The sequence below is a fragment of the Sarcophilus harrisii genome, chromosome 2 (genome assembly GCF_902635505.1).
Source record: "Sarcophilus harrisii chromosome 2, mSarHar1.11, whole genome shotgun sequence".
Classification (NCBI taxonomy): domain Eukaryota; kingdom Metazoa; phylum Chordata; class Mammalia; order Dasyuromorphia; family Dasyuridae; genus Sarcophilus; species Sarcophilus harrisii.
Genome location: NC_045427.1, coordinates 532,755,050 through 532,773,544, shown reverse-complemented (window position 1 = coordinate 532,773,544; position 18,495 = coordinate 532,755,050). Strand labels below are relative to the sequence as shown.

The 18,495-nt window shown below is 33.7% G+C and overlaps 2 protein-coding genes across 2 annotated transcripts in view; one reads left to right on the top strand and one right to left on the bottom strand.

The window, feature by feature from the left end:
* Positions 1–9,130, top strand: part of SYNM (synemin) — a 48,345-nt gene extending 39,215 nt beyond the window's left edge. Inside the window, exons 4-5 of the mRNA XM_003755574.4 lie at positions 1,484–3,915; positions 4,818–9,130. Of these exons, the coding sequence (XP_003755622.1) occupies positions 1,484–3,915; positions 4,818–5,174 (2,789 nt within the window). The 3' untranslated portion in view covers positions 5,175–9,130. The remainder of the gene's footprint in view (positions 1–1,483; positions 3,916–4,817) is intronic.
* A 3,761-nt stretch (positions 9,131–12,891) lies between these two features.
* The window catches only part of TTC23 (tetratricopeptide repeat domain 23), a 102,691-nt gene continuing 97,087 nt past the window's right edge, over positions 12,892–18,495 (bottom strand). Inside the window, 2 exon segments of the mRNA XM_031955516.1 lie at positions 12,892–13,555; positions 15,389–15,471. Coding sequence (XP_031811376.1) covers positions 13,441–13,555; positions 15,389–15,471 — 198 coding nt within the window. The 3' untranslated portion in view covers positions 12,892–13,440.

The following is an 18,495-nucleotide window of genomic DNA, read 5'->3' as shown; positions in this document are numbered from 1 at the left end:
CCCCTTATTAGCAATGGTTTTGGTTTGAAGCTCATCACAACTGGTAAATGCTGTTATGTTTTTTCCAGATTCTAGGATCCACAAATAATTGTTTCATTTTTTGCTGTTATAGTAAGTGAATCTTAGAAGAACAAGACTGAGAAAAGGCACTTTTTTTACAGTAAAATTATTTATAATTTTGAGTTTAATTATAACAGCTTAGTAGTTTTGTTACTATGAGGTATTAGCTGGAATTTAGAATGTTTGAATTTGATGCAAGTTGTTTAACTCTCCCCTCTCCTCAGTGGAATGGAGTATATATAACTAGAGAAAAGAAAGTAGTGTGATTATGGAATATCCTTGAGGGTAACTATGGACTCATAGGAATTCTACTAAGACCCATGTTTAGTTTTATTTAACTCACTCAAAATTAGTACATTTGTATGAGACTTCACTTCCATTTGTCATTTTCAATAATAAAACTTGGAGTCTGTAGGCTGTTTTGTTGTTGAGTTATTATTGTCTAGAAAGCTTCCATCTGTACGGGAACAACTAAATAAGTAGCCTTATTTTCCCAATCTAGACAAAGGTTAGTGTCCCTAATTGTAGAGGACCACAGATATTGGGGAACTCTGAGAAAAGTATACTTGAAGCAAAGATACTTACAGCAGGGTGTTAACTCGATGGAATTGATGAGATAACGGTTCTTGAGTTTACACATACTTAGTACTTAGCATGATGATGTAAAGGTTCTGTAGTTCAAACATATTCAGTGTGCTATAGTGATGTAATTGTCGCAGGTGTCCTCAAACTATGGCCTGCAGGCCAGATGCAGCAGCTGAGGACATTTATCCCCCTCACCCAGGGCTATGAAGTTTCTTTATTTAAAGGCCCACAAAACAAAGTTTTTGTTTTTACTATAGTCCGGCATTCCAACAGTCTGAGAGACAGTGAACTAGCCCCCTATTTAAAAAGTTTGAGGACCCCTTTAAGTATATAAGGACTGAGAGGACAGGAAATGAGACATTCCATCTTTGACCATCCTCCTAGTGGCTCTCCTGCCTCCTTCACTCAACTAAGATCAAGACTGGGTCAGACTATGACAGACACAGACTATGAAAGAGACAGACTGTGAAGGAGACAATAAAGACTTTAGACTCTATTCCTGTCTATCCTCGTTGACTATCCTGCTGAGATCAAGGCCCATCCAGAGGTCCTCCAGAAAGCTAGCCTGGACATTACGCCTAATGTTTCAGTTAGACAGACCAAAAATGTATATATCTTCTCATACTCTCATGGTTGTACGTTAATATATTCATGAAGTTTGTATATTATTCAGTAAATTCTGTAGTTAGATCATCTTATTGTAAATATTTATCTCTGTCCTTGAAATACTAAACCTGACTAAATAGTATTATATTGATTTTTTGTATTATTTTACTTTTAAGATAAATGGTGCTATGACTATAATAATTTTAGTGCATTTCTGCTTAATTTTTTGCAGACATCAGGAATACATCATATCAGTATAGCAATTCAGTATTACAGAGAGAAAACAAACGAAATATATTCTCCAGGGAGAAAATAACTTCATCAGATAAAAACATCTCAACACCATATACAAATCGATTATCATTCTTTGGACCACAAGCTACAATAGTAACCGGAAGTGCTCCAAGAAAAGATTTCCTGCATCCAGGCTATTCTTCCTCTTCCAGTCTTAGACAAGAAACCTCATATGAAAGAACTTCAAAAGATCATAGTAAGGTCAGAATGGTTCCTACAACACATGGCCTTTTGAGAAGCATAGAACCTCAGGTGACTCCTGAGAGACAAAAAACAGAAAGTAGAAGTAGTATCACCACATATTTAACTAAAGAATCAACAAGTGCTCAAAGACCTAGCCAACAACATAAAGATGTAAGGCTGAATACATCTATAAGCACTCGATCACATGAAATGAGTGTTCTTGAGGGAAAGAAAACAGAAGAGAGAGTGTCTATGGAGGAAAGAAAACAGAAACTAGAACCCACTAAACCAAGACAAGAGGAGAAAATGTTTGACTCGAAAGAAAAGGCTTCTGAAGAAAGAAATTTAAGATGGGAAGAAATGACTAAATTAGATAAGGAAGCAAGAGAAAGGGAAGGCATGCAGTTGAAGGGAAAGGCTAAAGGAGGTGAATCAAGCATGGCAACAACTAGAATATTTGGAGAAAAAAAAGAAATACAGATACCTGTTAGCTTTGAGGGGCAAGGCCATAGGAAAATACTAGAAGATGACAAAGTAGAATTATCAGTAAAAGATGTACAAACATTTCAAAAAAAGGATGCTAGTGATAGTAAAACAGATGAGAGAAAGTTGAAGTTTAAGATAGATACCGGTGATGCTGTTGACTCCACAAGAAAAACTGTAGCAGAAAACATTGTTTCCAGTATTCTTCAGCAATTTGTGCAACCTTCTGACTTGGAGACATCTGCTGGTGCTTCTCTGGATACAAAAGTCACTTACATGGAGAGGAAAGAACTTCCTGGTGATGCAGGGGCAAAGACTGAAATTATTGTGGAGTCTAAATTGCTTGAAGAGATAGATGTTTCAGATGAAGACAGCTTGAAGCAGTTCTTAAGCAAGGGTGCTAAGGAAGTAGAGATTAAAGGAAAATCAGCAGAAAGCATGATAGGAGATATAATAAATCTTGGCCTAAAAGGAAGAGAAGGAAAAGCAAAAGTAGTTAATGTTGAGATTGTTGAAGAACCACTAGGATATGTAACTGATGAAAAAGTTGAGTTTTCAACGCCATTTGAGGTAGAGGAAGTTGATGATGTTTCTCTAGGTTTTGAGAGGCATTACAGTGATGAGGAAGGTGATGAAGAAACAAGTATTGCTTTCTCAGGTAATCAACTTAAAAAGACAAAGCAACCTCATCAGATCATAACTCACTTTGAGGAAGTAACTGAAGCAGGTGATACTGAAGGAGAACAGAGATATTTTGTTTCTACTCCAGATGAATATTCAGGGGGTTATGACAAAGATGAGGACTCTGTGTATGGGCAAATTCATGTTGAAGAAGAATCAACCATCAAATATTCTTGGCAAGATGAAGTTTCACAGAGCACAGAAAAAAGGAGAAAGAGAAACAATTTTCCTGGAGATGAATCCTCAAGTACATCAGAAATCTTTTCTCCAGAGGAGGATATGGATTCTAGCCACCAGAAAGAACACCTAAAAGGTGATGAATTGCATGCTGAAACCATTGTCATTGAAAAAGAAATTAAAATACCCCATGAATTCCAGACCTCAATTAAGGAACTCTCCTCCAAAGATCCCAAACATCAACTTGTAGAGACAATTGGTCAGCTGGAAGGGAGTCTCCCTGAAAGTGTGAGAGAGGAGCTGTCTATCCTAACTAAGGAGAATCAGGGGGATGCTGGCAATATTTCAGTTAAAAAGTTTGAGAAAACCACTGATGGTGGATCAGTCACAATCATTGCTGAAGTCAACCTCTCACAAACCCTTGATGCAAATCAGCTTGATGTGGAACTAAGTAAAGATGACTCTAGCAAAGTAGAGAAAATATTACAGTCGGCAGTTCTAGATAGTTTTGAAAAAGACCAACCCCAGGAACCTGAAAGTCCAGATAATAAAAAGGGTGTAAAAGTTTCTGGTTCCAGTATTAAATCCAAGCGTTGGGCCAGTAAAGAAATGTACACTTCATCTAGTGAGCAAGATGGTGGCAGAGGAGAACATTATGCTGCTGAACACGTTTTTTGCCAAGGTCCAGTTTCTGCAACTGTGGAAATTAGCAGCCCCAGAGATTTTGCTCAATCACATGTCTTAGAAGACATAAATCAGTCTGTGAGACATATTAAAATAGGCCCCACTGAAATTTGGAGGACAGAACAAATCTTTTATGAAGGACCCACTTCAGAAGAGGTAGAGGTAAGTGTGGAAGGACAACTTAATCAGATAGAGGGCTCCAAAAGTATCAATATGTCTGTGAGATATTGGGTTTTAAAGAAAATTGACTGAAAAAATCATTTCTAGAGGTCTTCCTTCTCTCTATGTCTCAAGAAGGATGGTACAGAAAGTCTTAGGAAGTTTTCCAAAGATACTAACAACTCCTTAGGGCAATTTTTATTAGGTCCAAACAATTTCATACTAATTAAGAAGTTATTTTAAATGGGTCCATTCCTGAAGCAGGTAAATTTGAAGGAACCAGAAATTATTCCCAGACAGAAGGATCAGTAGGCACTAAGAATTCTTTGGGTCTCTTTAAATTAGACCCCAAAGAAATATGTATTCAACAGATTGTTTTCTCTCTGACTAAATGAAATTCAGCCTCAAAGGAGACAATTCTCACATAGTTCATCAGATCAGACACATTTATTAGAATTAGTTCCCAAGAGTTTCAGACAACTGAACACATAATTTGCCATGGACTAATTTCTCATCATATGGAACTTAGTGAATCTGGAGGCATTTTTTTGTAGAACTGATTCCTCAGACACAAACAGATCCATAAGAAATTACAAATTAAGTAAAAAAGAAGTAATTTTGTCTGAAAAGAATACCTTCCAAGAGTTTGTCTCTCAATCTCTAAAGGAAGGTATAGCAAGAAACATATCAGAAGAATGTCAGGTGTTAGAAGATCTTTCAGGAACATTTAGCTAGGCCCCACGGAAACTTAAACCACTGGAGAAATTATCCTTCATGGGCCCATTTTAAAAACTTTTACAGTGACTGGTTGAGGTGTTATCTTTGAGCCAGAAGGGTTAGCAGAGAACAGCCAGTCTACACAACATATTAAACTGGGGCTCAAAGAAATTTCATTTACTTTTCAGATGGATGTGACTAACAGAGAAGAGACCCTCAGCATGGCTAAAGGAACCCGAGAAACTACTATATTTTTTCCCACAAAGAAGGAAGCAAAAGTTCACATTGTGTCTGATGATGGTGACTGGAAAGATAATGAAAGCAAAAAGGAGAGAGAAGCAAGTATAAGTTTTCAGGTCTCTGCTGATCAAGATAACCAGGCTCATGGTGAACAAATCACAGAGAAAACTACGTTTGATAAAACAGTGATGTTGCAAAGAATGGTAGACCAAAGGTCAGTGGTTTCTGATGAAAAGAAAATTGCTCTTCTCTATCTAGACAAGAAGGAAGAGGAGGAGGAGGAGAATGATGGACATTGGTTTTGAAAATTCAAACAGATTGAGTTTTAATAGCATCTTACACAATATCTTAACCAACACACTGATAATTTTTCAAAGGGATTTACCAGTTGGGATAACTGATCCTAAAGCCTTTTTATTGCATACATTAATTCAAAAAGAAAGCTTGAAACATTTTAAATTTACTTCATGGGCCTCTTCTTGGAGGAGTCATGAATATGTAGCATAATTTGAAATTTTGAGAATTTTGAAAAATTACTATTTATTTCTCTACTCTTTTAGAGTTTTTTAAATATTACCCGAGATACTTTTATCAGTTTTGTCCTTGACCAGGGAAATGTCAGACTTTATTTAAATGAAAAGTTCTTTTCTGTAAGATGCTTAAGAGTAACTTTATTAAAATAACATTTAAGGGTTAATCAATCAGCATGTGCTAATAGCATATAAGCTAGCATTTGAGAGAAGAATAGACAACTAGCTTGAATCTCTTTGCAAGAGACAACATTGCACTTTTAGATTTAGAGCAGACAGTTTTACAAAATAAAAAAAATATATAACTATAAATTGCTGTTGAGTTCAGTGTTTTCAGGAAAAGTTAATTTGCCATAAAAGGATTTTTTTCTTTGAATCAACAGATTTCAATTTTTCTTACTTCAAAAATGTCATGTTTATTTATAGAAAGACCAACTAAATATCCTATTACAATATTTTAATCAGTAAGCCTAATCTGTATTGTGAAGCATTAAGGAATTAAAAGAATAAAAATGTGTATAGATTACAGAAGTCATTTTCAAGTTATAGAATAAGGGGTGTTCAGGGAGCATAAAGAGAGTCAAGATGTTCATTTTGTAGTTTTGTGCTGCCAGTTCCATGATAATCCTAGCATAGAAAAAGCTCAGTTCAAGTCATATTATACTTAAACTTCTCTTTACTTTTCTGAAGTTTATAGCTCATTATATTCAACACCAAAAAAATATTTATTAAGTATTTACTTTGCGCAAGGTCAGGGAAAACAGATGAATAAAATATGTTCCCTGTACTCAAAGAGTTTATAATCTAGTCAGTTAATTCAGTTTATCAAACACACACTAGGAATATAAGAAGTACAAAGATAATGCTGATGTATTTGGGGAGTATAAATGCCTATAACACAAGGAGGTAGAAAAAAAAGTGTTAAAAAGTAGTATGGTACCACAGAAAGTGCACTAGATTTGCAGGTGGAAGGTCAGATTTCAGTTCTCTATTCTACTAAGTAGTTATTAAGTGATCTTCAAGAAGAGATGTAACTCCTGTAAATTTCAGTTTTATCATCTATCAAATGTACCACCTAAAAGGACTTTTGTGAGGAAAAGACCTTGAAATAGAATGTGCTAAGTAAACGTAAGTTATTACTATTATTTTTGTAGAAGCAAGTTTGAAATATAGTCAAATGATATCAATAACATTAACCTAAGATATGGATTTAGAATGTGACATTTCATATAATATGATATAATACCAATGTGGGTACTAACATGGAAACGAAACATTAAATGAAAGATCTACAGTATATTTATGAAAAGCAAAATATTATGCCTTAAAGAAATGACAATTAAATGACAAACCTTTTTTAGCACCATTATTCAGGTTTTTTCCTTTTCAACAAAGATACATCCTTGGTGGAAATTTTGTACTTTGAAAATAAATAGTAATTATGAAATTTTTCAGGAAAGTGAATAACTTATGTCTGTCAGAAAAACATGAGGGAGGAGATTTAGTGGGGAAGGAGTTGGCATCAGCTCTTGGATCACAATGCAGTATAAATTCAGTGATGATACAGTAGGATTGAAAATGTTCCATGCTACATATTTAAGAGGTGTATATGTGTACAGATAATATACAGTGGGGATAAATATGTTAATTGCTAAGCTTCAACTGGATCAACTTTTGTCATATGCGCTAATGATTTGATTTTAAAGCTATCTTTAAAAGTAGAAATGTATCTCATAATTTCTTCAGCAGCACACATTGTAACGTATCAGAAAAAAATAATATTTTAAGCAAGGAGATGGATTATTTTTTTCTTCATATTTCCTGTGCCTTTTGCAATGGAACCATGTAACTGTGGGATAGGAGTAGGATATTACGAATAAAGTAGATAACTTCAACTTCAGTGCCAAACTATCTTGATTTTTGGTTGGTAATGTATTTCAAATTAGATTTACCAACCTCAAATATTTTAATCTAAAACATGTGTATAATTGTAGAAATCACACTTTTAATCACTCCTTAAGATATCCTTTCAGAACCATTTTTTTGGGCAGTTGAAACAGAAATGATTTATGAAATTATCCTAATCTGCATATTATGGGGAGTTACACAGTAAATGGAGTCTAGGCCCTTTCTGTGTAAACAGAAATTGAGAAAATGTAATTCATTTGAATTGTAATATTTTATTGAATTTTTTTTCCTTTGGCATAGAATCATAGGATTTAGGGCTAACAAAAATCTTAGAGACCAGCAAGTTCAAATTCTTTATTTGATAGATGATAAAAATGAGGCTCAGGAAAGTCAGATGACTTGTCAGATGTACCAGGTGATAAAATAGTAGCAGAGCTGTAATTAGAAGCGGAAGCTGGAGCTCCTAACTTCAAACCTAATGCACTTTCCATTTTGCCACATTCTCTCCTGTGGCCAAGAATTCCAAGACAACAGAGCTCACTATTCTAGAATCAATCCTCTGTTTCAAGGTATTATTTCAAAAGTGCATCAGAATTTTAATTGCAATTTATACTATTTATGTAATCAAAATGTTGGTCAGGATTCTTCATAAAATATCCATCATGACATTCTGTTTTATTGCTAGAAGAAATCATTTTTGCCTTAGAGTTTTTTTAACTTACACAGCTCTTTTTAGCTGACCATCTTCAAAGTATATTTATTTTTAAAATGACGTGGACACATTTATTCTGTTTTCCAAAGCAAACTTTAAAAAACCTATTATTCTTGAAGTTGAAATGCACTTTTCAAAGAAGTGAGAATATTCTTAGACAGTGGTAGGGTTAGTAATTTATAGCTAAAACATGAAATGTTACTGTTATTTTGCCTTATTACCTAGGACACCTCATGCCTATTTTAACTGCATGACTATATAGCACAACAGCTTGATCTAGCCAACACAAACAACACAGACTTTGACATTTTATTTAAAAGAACAGTCAATTTCATTACACACACACACACACACACACACACGCAAATGAGGCAAGCCTACAATTTTATAATGTTCAGACAAAACATGATACTGACTTATTGAACTTTTCACTTTTTAACAAATTTACTGATACTATGTAGACATAACCTATGATTATTTGAAGTGTAATATTTAAAGAAAAATAAAACCTCTGAAGAGCATATTTAGAAACTGTTTTGAAGATTAGCTTTTGAAAAGTAGCAGTTATTATGAGTCCTATGTCTCTCTTCCAATATCAGAAGACCCTGGATTGGGGTACAGAAAAACACACCAGAAGTGATGAGTTATATAAATAAAAGTTCAGTATCTAACAGTAAAAGAACTCATTAGATCCCAAATTAGAATGAGAGATCATTCATATTGATATCAAAGAGAATGCTTTTCAAAGTTTTGTGTTCTTATTGCTACTTAAACTATAATTAAAGTAATTTACTAAGCACATGTGGTCATGTAAACGTTCTTATTGCAGCAAATATTCACAGTTTGGGTGAAAGGTACGTAGAGGGATTTCCAGTGTCTTAAATCTATTCAAAATTGATAGTATATACACAATAAACACAAAATTATAGGATTTTTAGTCAGAACTTGTTCCTCAGAACTTCAGAATCTGCCAAATGGGGTGAATTTCAGAAAGTCACTAACATGAAGAAATTTCAAAATGAAGTGTAATATAGTTTTTAAGCCTTTCAGAAGAGAGTGCAGATGGTACGCTTGTTTCACCTAGAATCACTGTTAAAAAAAAAAAAAAAAAGTCATAGCCATTCCATAAAGAAAGGGCTTAAGCAGAAGGGGTATCATAAATAGAAAGCCAAACTTGGAATTAGGACAGTCTAGGGTCAAGTGCTGTCTCAGACACATTCATATTGGCTGTGGGATCTGTGGGATGGTAATGGTAGTGGTGGATGAAATCATTTAACCTCCATGTCTTCGGAAAATCTTTAAAAACTGAACAGATGCTGATCTGAATGTAGAAGAGTTTTCTTACTGGGAGTTCCCAACAAGCTGATCTTTAAAACAAAACAACTTTACATTTGCATATCTACATTCTTTTTTCAGTATTAATACCTATAAAAGAAGTCAGATTCTTTTCTTAGGAGCTCCATGTGAGTTCCATGAAGACTTAGAATTTAGAGAGGCATTGACAGGGAAGAAACCTATCTGTTAGCATAAAAACAACTTAACTATAAAGAAGATGACAATTTTCTTCCATGAGGACCCAAAAGAAGTTCTGATAAGACAATTCAGATTTCACATTTTTATTTAAGCCCGACATCAATTTTTAAATAGCCTACGACTATGATACATATTTAATCACCTAGACAAATAATTTTTTGAGAAATTGTTGGGATTTATGTGTTTTGTTTTCCAACAGCAGTGGAAGTCCTTTAAGAAGTTGGATTCTGGCTTCTATTGCATGTACTCGAATCATTTGATTATCCAGTTCTCTTAAATTATAAAAAATATTTTTATGTGCTGTTGAAACCTGCTAAGTACATTTGCAAGACTTGTTTAACAAATTGTCCATAATTGGAAATATCCAGGTACTCTTCTTGCCCCAAGGTAATTCTTTTTTCTACAGTTGTAGGTGATGGGAAAATGCCAATTATTTGCTTAGTCAAAGTAGAATTTTTTTCCCCTTAAGTGTCCAGACAATTATCACAAAAGAATTTTCCTTGCCCTAAATAATTACTTTTAATTTTCAGCTTAGAGTTATCAGTTGATATCTTGTATGTGTCTGCCAGAATGAACAAAGGATTTAAATTGTGGACTGTAAGTACCAAGGTACTTCATTTGGAATTCTAAGATTTTCTCTATCTATCCCTATCATTAGAAGTGATAAAGTCATGATGTTGTGAACATCACCTTAATTAGATTTAGTTCATTGTCCAGACTGCCCTGAAAAACTAGATTATCTCAACTGATGACAACAATGATAATCATAAAATCTATAAAAATGTAAGGTTTGAAAATTTTTCCTATTATCAACTATACTTGGGTATCAATAGCCAAATGTACTAACTATGCACAGAATTCAGTTGATATCATTTTACAGTTACATTTTCTGTTAACTTGCTGCATAGGAATTCCATTCCTTATACATAGTAAGCATTCAAATTTTTGTTGAATGATAACAGAATAGGATATAGGGTATATCTATTTAGTAGCAAAGCTACTGTTGAAAACATTTTCACTGCTCAAATAAATATGTACTACAGAGGTTGGCTAAAATAGAATCAGAGAATTTAAAAGTCAAAAAGTAATAAACTAATATTCTTACGTAAAATCTTTGGTTCCTGAACTTAGATCTGTATTAGTAACACCAGTTTCTTTGACACAGCAACTATGAATGATGATCTAATAAAGATTAATACTAAAAGAATAACTACAGCATCATAGAGGTTTACTACTGGAGGCTTTTTTTCTTTCAAGATAAGAGTAATAGAAAAAGTTTATACAACTCAGGATATACATGTAAGCTACATTTATGTAATTTTAAAAATGCAGCCTACATCTTACTGATATTTTCTATTCCTATTTCTTTTTCACTACATCCTCATATGTCCATTATTCAAGAAAATACATTTGTATGTTTTTGTTTTTCTCAGTACTGTGCAGTACTTGAAATTAAAAGGGAGAAAGTTTCAGTTGTCTTGTTAGTCTGATCAACATCTAAAAATCTTACCAATCCTGATTTCTGGTCCAAAGAAAGAAGGAAAAAGTAACACCAGTAGAATCTAATTACTGGAAGAGGTCTAGGAAACATCCAAATACACTCAATATATACTTTTTTGTGAGAGGAAAAGGGTGGGCAAAGGCCCAGTAGAGATTTTCTGGAATTAGAGAAATCTTTCTAAAGCTCTGTGTAGAGCATTTTATTTTTAACTTGAAGTAGAAGTGAGAAGGAAAATCTAGACAAAAAAAGACATGAAAATAGTAGAAACAAAGCCAGGAAAGCAGAGTTGAAGAATGATCACATGAAAAGAATATATAGAATGATGGGAGAGATGAGAAAAATTGATGCATGAATGGGCTATTTTGCAAAGTACTGTTATCATCATGAAAGTGTTCAGAGTTTAGATGACAAGTAGATTCAAAAAGGGGTTCATAAGATTAAGATTGATGAGATGAAGTCAGTTTTGCTTCCATTTAGAATTCTGATAATACAGAAGAAATTGAAAAGGAAGAAATTAGTATATGGGGATACATTCTTTAAAAGTCCACATTCCAGTATTGAACCAAAGTGAGAGAGAGAGAGAAATAAGCCATTACTACAATTATGCAAATAGGAATTTAAAGAAAAAGATGAATTTGCTATCTCCAGTGTTTCTCCCTGAATTTTATTCCATAAAAGGAGTAATAGTACAAGATCCAGATATAGTTTGAAATGGAAACAAGAAGTTCTAGAGTTGGTTCAGATTTGATTCTAAGATTGAGCTAGATAGGACTAGATCTCAAAACCTGTACCCACCAACACTGACTCAATCTCTGTATGAAACGAAGACTAGTTGAGCTATAATTTTCATTGACATTCTGGCCCCTCAAAGCAAGCGTCAAGAGTCTTTCTTGAAGACTTTCAGATTTGTTCTTGGTATTTTACCTCTCTCCCTCACCAATCCTTTTGTCTTCTTTTTCTTCCTCTCCACCCACCCTCCTCAAAATGATGAATCAAAAGTTGGCTACTCTGGATGAGGGGAGAGATAATAAAAGTCCACTTCAGAAACGCATGACAAATTGGGGAGGGAGGGAACTTCTGCTTCCATTGTCTCTCTTCTACTACATTTTTTTTCTAGGAAAATCTTTTCTCTTCCATTTCTTCCCCTTATTTCTTGGTGATATGATAATGAATTCTAGAGAATCTTCTTCTTAGAGCCAATTACATCATTGTCATAGGATTTAGGGGAGAAAAACAATCTACCTATCAATGATTCTTCTTTATTTCTAATTTCTACAGAATGGAAAAACATAGAAAATGAATGTTTCTGCCATTACTACTTGCTGTAGACAAGAAAAAGGTAGATTGCAAATTCACAGAGTTTCTGCAGCCACATTAAAGTTATAGGGAGTCCTCCAGGTATCTAATTCCTGGGAAAAAGGCAATGATTTCTCAAAGTATCCTGGGGCTTTAAGAAGCATATGAAATAGTTGCTAACTAACTACTGGATATCTCTCCTAAAGGATACTAAGTGCTAAAGTCCCTAAAATGGTGTGCAGGGAAAAAGAGACATAACTATATAGTGTTGTATGCCATTATCTTTTATGGTTCCTGGCTATCAAAGCCAGGAGAATCCAGTGAGAAGTATACTACTGCAGACAACTTAATGATGCAGGGAAATCCATGCAGTTTGAGACCATATTAAAACTTGAGTCAAGTAGAAGTTCTAATGTATCACCTGAAAATCGAGTCTTTTTTCATTGTCACAAAAACATCTCCAGGTCTTCTAAAACAAACATAGTATATAAGCTTAAGGGCAGGCATTTATTAAAGGGAAATACACACACACATGCACATTCCTATAGTGGTAGTTTGAAGTTCTTTTTTTATTAGCATTTCATTCTCAAGTCATTATTGATTTCTTCTAAAAAAGCTTTTTACTGGATTTTATTGCTCCAAATGCAACTCCAAACCTGTACAAGAAGCTAATGTGTTCAATCAGATGAACCACATAAATGGCTATAGCTTAATGCTCAAAACATTTTATTACTTTGGCAGTTTTGAATGTTGAAAGAATTTCCATCAACAACAAAAAAACAAAACAAAACTCTGAAGTGGTTCCAAGTCTTAAAAAACACCAAGCTATCCTAAGATAGTCAATTGTAAAAACATGATCCCTGGGCAATTCACTATGTCACTATTTCCTGTCAGTACATGTTACAGCAATGAGGCCATTTTTAAAGTACTCTTGCTGCACAGTGCTATACACATAGTAGGCACTTAATAAATGGACATTGGATTATATTTTACTCTTCACTCTTCTAGTTGGAGAGTGCACACATGGCACCTAAAACATAAACAATTGGTTGTATGGCAAAATCAAATCACACTGGGGAAGGTAAGAAATATCAGTCATGTATATTTGTCTTAGTCCCTCCTAATATGGTATGTTGTGGAAAAACAGCACAAAATGGTGGTCTTGCTTTATTAGATTGTTTTTGTCTTGCTATATCCTCTGGAATCCTGCAAAAGAGAAGAGAAAATGGGTAAACATGAGTCTTTTTAAAATACAGTCTTTACAAGATTTATTTAATACCATCTTTAATTACTAACTTTGCTTTTCTTGAAGTTGCCAAAGCTATATTTAAATAAGGTGATAGAGAAGGGATGTAAATAAGCCCAGAAGGTGACAAACTAGTAAAAATACACATTCTCTTATCTTTCAAGTTGCCTTTAGTTTACCTGAGGTGATATCCAATTATTTTTTATTTATATTTATTTATTTTTTATTATAGCTTTTTATTTACAAGATATATGCATGGGTAATTTTTCAGCATTGACAATTGCAAAACCTTTTGTTCCAACTTTTCTCCTCTTTCCCCCCCATCCCTTCCCCCAGATGGCAGATTGTCCAATACATGTTAAATATGTTAAAGTATAAGTTAAATACAATATATGTATACATGTCCATACAGTTATTTTGCTGTACAAAAAGAATCAGACTTTGAAATAGTGTACAATTAGCCTGTGAAGGAAATTAAAAATGCAGGCGGACAAAAAGAGAGAGATTGGGAATTCTATGTAATGGTTCACAGTCATCTCCCAGAGTTCTTTTGTTGCGTATAGCTGGTTCTATTCATTATTGAACAAATGGAGCTGATTTGGTTCATCTCATTGTTGAAGAGAGCCATGTCCATCAGAATTATCATCATATAGTATTGTTGTTGAAGTATATAATGATCTCCTGGTCCTGCTCATTTCACTCAGCATCAGTTTGTGTAAGTCTCTCCAGGCCTCTTTGAAATCATCCTGCTGGTCATTTCTTACAGAACAATAATATTACATAATATTCATATATATCACAATTTATTCAGCCATTCTCCAATTGATGGGCATCCACTCAGTTTCCAGTTTCTGGCCACTACAAAGAGGGCTGCCACAAACATTGTTGCACATACAGGCCCCCTTTCCCTTCTTTAAAATCTTTTTGGGATATAAGCCCAGTAGTATCACTGCTGGATCAAAGGGTATGCACAATTTGATAAGTTTTTGAGCATAGTTCCAAACTGCTCTCCAGAATGGCTGGATGTATTCACAATTCTACCAACAATGGTGATATCCAATTATTGATCAGATTTTAAATGACAGGTTCTTGAATGAAGTGGTTGACAAAGTTTGTTTTCGAGATTTAATGTAATATCTCTGAGGCCTTACTGTTACCATCTCTACTGCTGAAAAAGAACTTCAGACTGAATTCATTGTAATACCATATAATGATTCCTTTGTTTCCTGTATTTCTTTTATAAGTTTTAAGGCTCTTTTAGTCTGATTTATTACTTTTGGTGAAGTGAATATTTTTGCTATTCACAGACAGAAACTGCTCTTTCATTCAGTGTGTAAGAAAAGATTGTGAATGAAGTCAGAAAGTGGATTAGGACTAGATGATGAGCTGTTAAAATTTCATTATTCCATCTCTAAAGCTCCCCATGAAGAATAGCCTTAAAATCTAAAGGAAATCTGAGGACATTCAAGAGTGTTCTCTGCATAATCCCTTGATTTATTAGTAACATAGATTAAATGACTTGAAGAAAGTCTATTGTATTCTTATGATGTCATTTAAAGCAAAGAGCTGAATTTTTTTTTTAGATTAAATATGAGTGAAGATATGTCTGGGATTTCAAAAGATCTGATCCTGCACAACTTGTAGATAAGTAACATAAACTCAAGGAACTTTTCAAAATCAAAAACTGTTCATTTCCACAGGGCTTTTTATAATCCACCTTCTTTAAAATTCTCAAGTAGTTAACATAATAGACAACTATACAAGAAGCAACAAAGAGGAGAAGTCAAACTTACTTTGATAATGAGTCAAGAATCTGTTGGGTGGCTATTGTCCTTTTATCTTGAGATCCATATACAAGAATCTGAATTTGAAGACACTGCAAAATAAACCATTTACCATTTAAATATGGAAATATAACTAAAAAAAATAAAAAACCTGTAGGCCCACAACATTTTTCTTGAATGATAGAATCTCTTTCATATAGTCATATCTCTAAATTCACAAGCTGGAATACTTCCAACACATCTGGAAATTTGGAAAATAAGAATCTATGCATAAAAAATTTTAAAAGGACCTTTTAAAGAAACAGTATATAAAGAAACAGTAATAGACAAAGTATTTGGACTTAGAATTTCCAGGTTTAGATCTAAGTTCTGCCACTCAATAGCTATTGGGTCTTGGATAATCAGTTATCTTTTTTTTTTTTTTTAAATAATAGCTTTTTATTTTCAAAATACATGCAAAGATAGTTTTCAACATTCACCCTTACAAAACCTTGTGTTCTAAATTTTTATCCCTTCCTTCCCTCCACTCCTTCCCCCACACAGAGCAAGTAATCCAATACATGTCAAATATGAATCATTTAACTTCTTTAGAAACTCAGTTTCTATATTTTTAAAATGAAGGTATTATATTTACTTCACAGGGTTGATATCTAAGGATCAAATAAAATCATGTAAAGCAATTTTAAACTCTAATATGCCACATATATATATATATATATATATATATATATATATATATATATATAAGGTAAAATTATTTGGAAGGCAGATTGGCATAATGAGATTAATCAGAGGATTTAGGTACAAATCTCAGCTTTGCCTGTGAAACCTGAAATATTTTTAAAGCCACTTGACTTCTTTAAAGTCTCAATTTCGTCATCTATAAAAATGAGAATGTTAAGTTCCTGCTGGTTAAATCTATTTATCAATCAGATTGACTTATTGTTGAAGAAACCAAATTATCACTCTTTGCTGATGATATGATGGTATACTTAGAGAACCCTAGAGATTTTACTAAAAAGTTATTAGAAATAATCCACACCTTTAGCAAAGCTGCAAGATACAAAATAAACAAGTCATCAGTATTCTTATATATCACTAACAAAATTCAACAGTCAGAGTTACAAAGAGAAATTCCATTTAAAGTAACTACTGATAGTATAAAATACTTAGGAATCTATCTGCCAAAGGAAAATCAGAAACTTTATGAGCAAAACTATAAAACGCTTTCCACACAAATTAAATCTGATCTACCCAATTGGGAAAATAATGGATAGAGTGAGCAAATACAATAAAGATGACAATACTACCTAAACTAATCTATTTGTTTAGCGCTATACCAATCAGTCTCCCAAAAAACTATTTTAATGACCTAGAAAAAATAACAACAAAGTTCATATGAAAAAATAAAAGGTCAAGAATTTCTAGGGAATTAATGAAAAAAAAAAATCAAATGAAGGTGGCCTACCTGCACCAGATCTAAAATTATATTATAAAGCAGTTGTTAACAAAACCATTTGGTATTGGCTAAGAAATAGATTAGTTGATCAGTGGAATAGGTTAGGCTCAAAGGACAAAACAGTCAATAACCTTAATAATCTAGTGTTTGACAAACCCAAAGACCCCAGATTTTGGGATGAGAACTCACTGATAAAAATTGCTGGGAAAATTGGAAACTAGTATGGCAGAAACTAGGCATTGACTCACACTTAACACCGTACACCAAGATAAGGTCAAAATGTGTTCATGACCTAGGCATAAAGAATAAGATTATAAATAAATTAGAGGAACACAGGATAGTTTACCTTTCAGACCTGTAGAAGAGGAAGGAATTCATGACTAAAGAACTAGAGATCATTACTGATCACAAAATAGAAAATTTTGATTATATCAAATTGAAAAGTTTTTGTATAAACAAAAGTAATGCAGACAAGATTAGAAGGGAAACAATAAAGTGGGAAAACATTTTTACGGTCAAAGGTTCTGATAAAGGCCTCATCTCCAAAATATGTAGAGAATTGACTCTATAAGAAATCAAGCCATTCTCCAATTGATGAATGGTCAGAGGTTATGAACAGACAATTCTCAAAGAAACTGAAACTATTTCTAGCCATATGAAAAGATGCTCCAAGTCATTATTAATCAGAGAAATGCAAATTAAGACAACCTGAGATACCACTACATACCTGTTAGACTGGCTAGAATGACAGGGAAAGATAATGCAGAATGTTGGAAGGGATGTGGGAAAACAGGAACATTAATACATTGTTGGTGGAATTATGAATACATCCAGCCATTTTGGAGAGCAATTTGGAACTATGCTCAAAAAGTTATCAAACTGTGCATACCCTTTGATCCAGCAGTTTTACTACTGGGCTTGTATCCCAAAGAGGTCTTTTTAAAAAAATTTTATTTATTTATTTATTTTTATTTCATAGCTTTTTATTTACAAGTTATATGTATGGGTAATTTTACAATACTGACAACTGCCAAACCTTTTGCTCCAATTTTTCCCCTTCTTCCTTTCACTCCCTCCCCTAGATGGCAGGATGACCAGTAGATATTAAATATATTAGAGTATAAATTAGATACACAATAAGTATACATGACCAAACAGTTATTTTGCTGTACAAAAAGAATTGGACTCTGAAATATTGTACAATTAGCCTGTGAAGGAAATCCAAAATGCAGGCAGGCAAAAATATAGGGATTGGGAATTCAATGTAATGGTTCTTAGTCATCTCCCAGAGTTCTTTAACTGGGCGTAGCTGGTTCAGTCCATTACTGCTCCCTTGGAACTGATTTGGTTCATCTCATTGCTGAAGATGGCCAGGTCCATCAGAATTGATCATCATATAGTATTGTTGTGGAAGTATATAAGGATCTCCTTATACGTATGTGCAAGAATGTTTGTGGCAGCCCTCTTTGTAGTGGCCAGAAACTGGAAACTGAGTGGATGCCCATAAATTGGAGAATGGCTGAATAAATTGTGGTATATGAATATTATGGAATATTATTGTTCTGTAAGAAATGACCAGCAGGATGATTTCAGAAAGGCCTGGAGAGACTTACACAAACTAATGCTGAGTGAAATGAGCAGGACCAGGAGATCCTTA